General features: G+C 44.2%; 1 protein-coding gene across 2 annotated transcripts in view; it reads left to right on the top strand.

Moving 5' to 3' along the window:
- The window catches only part of CCDC13 (coiled-coil domain containing 13), a 45,340-nt gene that overhangs the window by 29,557 nt on the left and 9,597 nt on the right, over nt 1–6,186 (top strand). For both annotated transcript variants that reach the window (XM_019508060.1, XM_019508061.1), the window contains exons 11-13: nt 927–1,010; nt 1,879–2,007; nt 4,448–4,602. In XM_019508060.1, coding sequence (XP_019363605.1) covers nt 927–1,010; nt 1,879–2,007; nt 4,448–4,602 — 368 coding nt within the window. The remainder of the gene's footprint in view (nt 1–926; nt 1,011–1,878; nt 2,008–4,447; nt 4,603–6,186) is intronic.

Genomic DNA, 6,186 nt, shown 5'->3' on the forward strand with positions numbered 1-6,186 from the left:
TATCATGGAGAGGCCAAGGGTCAGGGAGGATCTAGTTAGGGAACTTCTGGAGGGACTGGTTGTATTTAAATCAGCTGGTCCAGACGATCTCCACCCCCGAGTGCTGAGGGAATTAGCTGTGGTTATTGCGGGACCCCTGGCACGGCTGTACAAGCACTCGTGGTGCTCTGGTGTGGTGCCAGAGGACTGGAAGAGGGCCAATGTGGTTCCCATTTTCAAAAGAGGGAGGAAGGAGGACCTGGGAAACTATACGCCAGGTAGTCTTATCTCGATCCTGGGCAAGCTTTCTGAGAGAATTATCCTGGCGCATGTCCACGAGGGGCCAGCGGGGGAGATGATGCTTAGGGGCAACCAACACGGGTTCATTACCTAAAGGTAAAGCAGTAATTTTAGCCTTGTATATGAATGGCTAACACAGCCAGGCAATTAAATACATGTATCGTTAGGGGTGCACTGAACGAGGCAGAGCACAGCAAGAACTGTTATTAGGATGGTCAACGTGCTTTTAACTATAATTGATTGATGAACTATCTATTCCTTTTGATTTAAAATGTTTAAAAGAAAACCTTTACTTGGCAGAGGAAATAAAATGAGAAATGCTATAAATAGAAGCTAAAGCTCTGGGTAACTCTAAAACTGAGAGCCTTCATCTGAGTGAAAATGCTGTTGAGCAGAAAGCAGGGTAGCTTTGCACCTTGCAGACTAACCAAACCAGAGATGTAACCAGGTGGGACCCCAGAGACACCTGAGCTTGTGCATTGTGACATCCTATTTGTTACGGATGGAAGGAGAATCACTTCAGCTGCTCTGACTTTTTTTGTCCAGTACAGGACAGCGATTAACACAGCCACAGCAAGGGTGACAGGCAGCAGCAGGCATAATATTACAATGCTGATTTATTGTTACCCATGCTTGCTTCCTCCCAGCACCGTGTCTAAGATGGGGCATACGCTTGTAGAATCTGCAGCTACTAAGTCTTCGTCTCCAAGTAATAACATCACACCGGGCAGGTACGTATACAAGCAAGGGAGCATTTCCTCCCACCCAGCACAGATTAAACTGCATCAGCAAGAGGTCTTGATCTTTGTAGCCAAAATCTTCTCTCTATATCCTCTCTACTAGTCAGCATGAAACCGTTTAGGCACAGACTAGCTCATCCTTTGCTTGAGCAGTTGTTGACAATAGAGGATGGACTTGTATCCACTTAAGATGCCTCCTCAAAGTCACGCTCCACGAGCCTCTCCCAAATATTCTTGTATATGTGGATGCATATACATATATCCACATAGGATACATATACATATATCCACATAGAGCAAGCAGGGCTGGACCTGGTGATCTCGTGAGGTCCCTTCCAGCCCCTAACTTCTATGTGAGGAGACCAAATATAAAGGAAGTGCGTGGCCCTGGAGTACATGGGAAAAGTGGCCTCTTCCATCAGCTTGCAGGCAAGAGAATTCAAATCCCCGTGCACCGACTGATGTTCAAAGCAGTTCCCCTGGAGAAAGCCGTTGCCAGCTGCAGATCACTGTAGATCTTCTCAAGGCTTTGCAGCATACACAGACAGGCACTGGAACGGGAGTAGGGGTTGGCCAGTTGATCAGCGTTGGAAGGTTTTACAGAGGAGATTGGATTAGAAGAAAAAATGTTGAGACCTGAAATGCCCTTCCAGGGAAATTCACAGTTGTTTTATTTTTATAAATCGCTTGGGGATGGTGTTTGGAGCCGAGGGGGCAGACAAGATGGGGAAAGGTTGGTTCAGCGATTGGGTTCTGTGCTTAGTCCTCCCGCCAATCCATCTTTTAAGTCCCATCTTTGTTTCAGCTTTTTCAGTCATGGCAAGTGAAACAGATTGCTTAAGTTCTTGCTGTTTCTTAGGACTGCTGACACTGACAGCCCAGATCTGAAAGCACTGCAAAAACAGATCACAGAGTACAAGGCTCTCCGCCAGGCTGCTGAAGTGGAAAGAGACAGGCACACAGCACTAATCGCTGTGTTGCAGAAAAGGTATCAACTGATTTTGCTGTTTCCTTTTGAACGTTTGAGAGTCTCACACATACTGCATGCTATATGCCGTTGGGGTGATACTTTTCTTCCAATAGGTGCTGCTGTCTTTGAATGCTTACCGTCGCCAAATCGTGTTTTTCCTTTTCAGGCCTCTTGGAACAAAAGGACAGGGGGAAAAAAGCATCAATGTTATTAAGCCCAGAATTTGTTGTCCTTGTGGGTGTTTAGGGTAATATGAATGCATAATGTTACTGCAAGCATCGGTAGTGAGTGCTGTGATCAGAATTGTAGTCAGATTTCCATTCCAAGACTTTTTGGTTTTCACAAGCTCACAAAGCTTTCCCAGCAAGTCTCCTTCTGGCTAAAATTTCCCACACCACCAGCAAAATAGTGACTTTTATCTTTTTTAAATGCAAGTTTGAATAAACTCCAAGCATCTGTTTTAGTTATAAAAAAAGTGCACGAAACCATCCTTTTCCTCTTTAGACAAGTTTCAGGTGCAGGTTTTGCCCAGAAACAAAATCCAGAAGATCTTCTTGTCTGCATGAAATATTTCCATCTCTTCATTTTTTTTTAATGTATTAGGTAAATATTTTGCTTGCTTGACTTTATTTTACACTGGATATCTTGCTTCACTTACCTGGATTTCAGCTTTTGCAGGTAATTATGGGCATTAATGTATATATTTTATATCTACTGCTTCATAATGACCTGCACAGATACTATCCACACACGCGCACACACACACTTTTTACTTATGCTTGCACTCCCACTGATGTCATTGGTACTGTGTAAGTAGGTAAGGATCAGGCCTTGAAATATGAAATAATAATGATGGGAAGCACCAGGCTCAACAAAATTCACTGCTAAAGGTGAAATGTGCCATGGAGCAGCAACTCAGCAGTCCCACAGGCATCACAGAATTATCCTGCGCTGTCACAGGAGTTATCACAAAAATCTCACAAAATTCACAATCTCTGTAAGGCTCCAGGGTAATACAATGCTGTTCCACTAATATTTTAACATGAGTATATAGAAAAAATAAGCCTTCGCTTAGGGCTGAGGCACTAAAACTCATGTTAACAAGGTGTAGAACAATGGAAGGTATTAAAAAAGTGGAACTTGTATATGATGAAAGGCTGGAAAAAAAGACCCTGATTTAGGACTCCTCTCTGCAAACACTTACCACTGCTTAGAGCACCTACCCATTGAAGTAACACGCTGTGACACTGGGAAGGATCAGAGTTCATGGGAAGCTCTGATCTGAGTTCTTGTCAATGCAGGCTGTCACAAAACCTAACCAGCCCCTGTTTTCCACCGTTTCCCTAACACAGAGCTAGGGATCACTTGATGCAATGAAAGGCAGTGATTTCAGAACCATTAAAACGAAATGCTGTTTCATGAAGCACATTGCCAGCCTGTAGAAATTCACTGCCACAAGAGGTCAGAGTGTCTCTTTCTATGGCTGCAGTTTTAAAAGAACAATATAATTTTATGACTCTTATAATGTTTTTAGCTATGTAAGCTGAAAGAGTAATAAAACGACTCCCATCTCTGGCTTCAGGAGTCTATAGCAATCACCCGCAGGGGGCTGGAAGTAAGTTTCTCTCCCTTCACGCAGCACTGTACAGTAGGTGAAGTTCATTGTTTGAATCATCTGGTCTCGGCCCCTGCCCTAGATATGGTGCACTGCTGGTCTGATGAAGTCTGGCAGCTGCTGCGGTTCTGTGTCAGAGTGGACAGCTAGTCATTGAAGACACGATAGGAGGTTACTCTGAAATAAAGACATGGTCCCACTGTAGGTCCTTCAGCAGCTGAGCACTGAAGTAGCCATGCCTGCTTTCCTAATAGCAGCCGTGTGCATGGTTCAGCCTTTGCCATAAATTCTCTGGGGGCCTCATCGCAGCCCTTCAGTGTGCTCCTTAGCAGCTAAGTTTATAGAAGGTGCTACTCAGCTGCTTTTCATGTTGCACATTATAAAGGAGACGTCTGTGGAAATCATTGCTATTTATATGGAAAGACAGGATGACTCGATGCTTGAGGACAATGTAATCACTTTGCCTCGGTGCTATTCCAGCACATTGAAAAATGGAAGCAGTTTATTTCTGCTGTAATAACTGATCTGCCCTCAGCATCAGTAATTGTTTGTTTGGGAAATTTATGAGCGCCCATTGCTAAGGGACCTGGGTAGCTTCACTCAGTAATAATTATGTACAAGTCGTAAACTGTGCTGACTACTTAACTCCATGTTGCCCATGGAGAGGCTCCATCTTAGATGAATTGCACTGGAGCATCTGCCCCTGGGGGCATGGCCAAGTCTCCTATTCATGTCACTGAAAGCTGGGGCAGGATTTGAAACCGAGATGCAGTAAGGTGGATTCTTTATGCATAAAGAAATACTGACGTGTGTATTCAGACTCTGAACTATTTTGACCCTCAGGGTGGACGAATGCCACAATAAAGTTTTGGAAGCTGAGAAGAAGCTTCAAGAAGAACAACGTAGATCGGTCATTTTGGAGCAGCAGCTCGAGAAACTGAAAATGGATACAGGGAAGAACGGAAACGTACAGAAACCTCCCACCAGGAACAAAGCCGGTGAGGCGCAGCACTTTGCTCGGGAGCATCGTCTCTATTACTTCCACATTCAGCAGCCAAGGAGAGCGACTTATAAAACAGCCCCAAGGAACGGCACCCAGAGCAAAATCCTGGCCTTACTGAATTCATTCAAACTTTGTCTTTGACTCCAGTGGGACCAGGATTTCACTCGCAGCACATAAGGCTTGGCAGGGTTGGACCCTCAGGGAGGAATTTGATATTGCAGTACATTGCCACCACTTCTGCCACTGTGTTTGCTTCATTCTCTTGCTCTGAAAGATTTGGTTGAAGGTTAAATTAAGAGCGGAACTGAAGGATGCATCCTGATTTAAGGCCTGTCAAGGTCTATGAAAAACTATGGCTGGTGATGAAGTAATTAGATCTTGGGTGATTTATTACCTCTAGAACACGATAATCTCCTGCTATAAATATGAAAGGCTCACTAACACAGTTAAAGAAGCAAAATTCACTGCGGAACGTTAAATTTTTATTTCCTTGATCAGAGCCTTTTATTGCTTACGGACTGTGGTCCTGTGAAATATCTAAAGCTATAAAATTGTACATATTCTTAAGGAAACTTTTACAGTAGTTTCCCTTTCTTTAAATACTTTGATAAAGTAATAAGGCATTCATTATATAAGAGGGATCACAACTTCCATTTGGCAAGTAACTCAGCTGCTTCTGGTCTGGCTGGCTTGCATTTAGGCCTTATGGTCTATACACACTGCACATCCCCTCACCTCCCTCCACACATTTCCTTTTCATTGTTTAGGCCCGAAGCAGGCTGCATGGCTGGAAGGGAGAGAGGGATGGTATTGCAGCCATATGGTGTTTCTCTGTGGTTCAGCTGATCTCATGCATGTGGTGTGCCTAGGCGGGTCCATACTTGGTAGAAAGTTCTCCAGTCCGTGCAGGGAAGTGTTGGTTATTCATTGGGAGCTACATTCACATGGGGGCTTCCATTAAGTATTGCATTGCCTATCTTTTAGTTGCTACACTGCCTTTTAGCATTAATGACCAGAACTGGATGACTTCCCTGTTACAATACACAGGGAGAGGTAGGCAGCTAAGAGTGGGGTTCATAGAAGCCAGCATGCTGAGTGGAGACCACTTGTGCTATCTAGCAGGAAGTGCCAAGGGCAGGGGCACAACTATTTTGAAGCTGTTTCATTTTTAATAAAATACTTAACTATTCATTAAAGCAGGGACTGGAACCTGTGTGTAGCAGGCACATCCCCTAGCCACCAGGTTATAGGGTCACTCTTGTGCCCTGTGAATGTTAAATTATTGATGTAAAATGGCATAACTGAAACAGGAGAGACTGATGGAGACTCACCTCAGAATACCCTGTCACCCAGGAGTTAGGGCATCTCCTCTAATTTGTCGATTGGTCATCTTCTGTGGTTTATGTGCCAAACTAATGATGGGAAGGCTGTGAGGTTAAGGCTGGGTGTGGGCCACTGAGATTCAGTCTGAAAGCACAGACCTGATTGATTTGAGAATTTTTTGCCAGCAGATCAAGGGCAGTGATTCTTCCCTTCTATTCAGCACTGGTGAGACCACATCTGGAGTCCTGTGTCCAGT

This window comes from Gavialis gangeticus, unplaced genomic scaffold (assembly GCF_001723915.1).
Source record: "Gavialis gangeticus isolate Ggan-Ray unplaced genomic scaffold, GavGan_comp1, whole genome shotgun sequence".
Lineage (NCBI taxonomy): Eukaryota > Metazoa > Chordata > Crocodylia > Gavialidae > Gavialis > Gavialis gangeticus.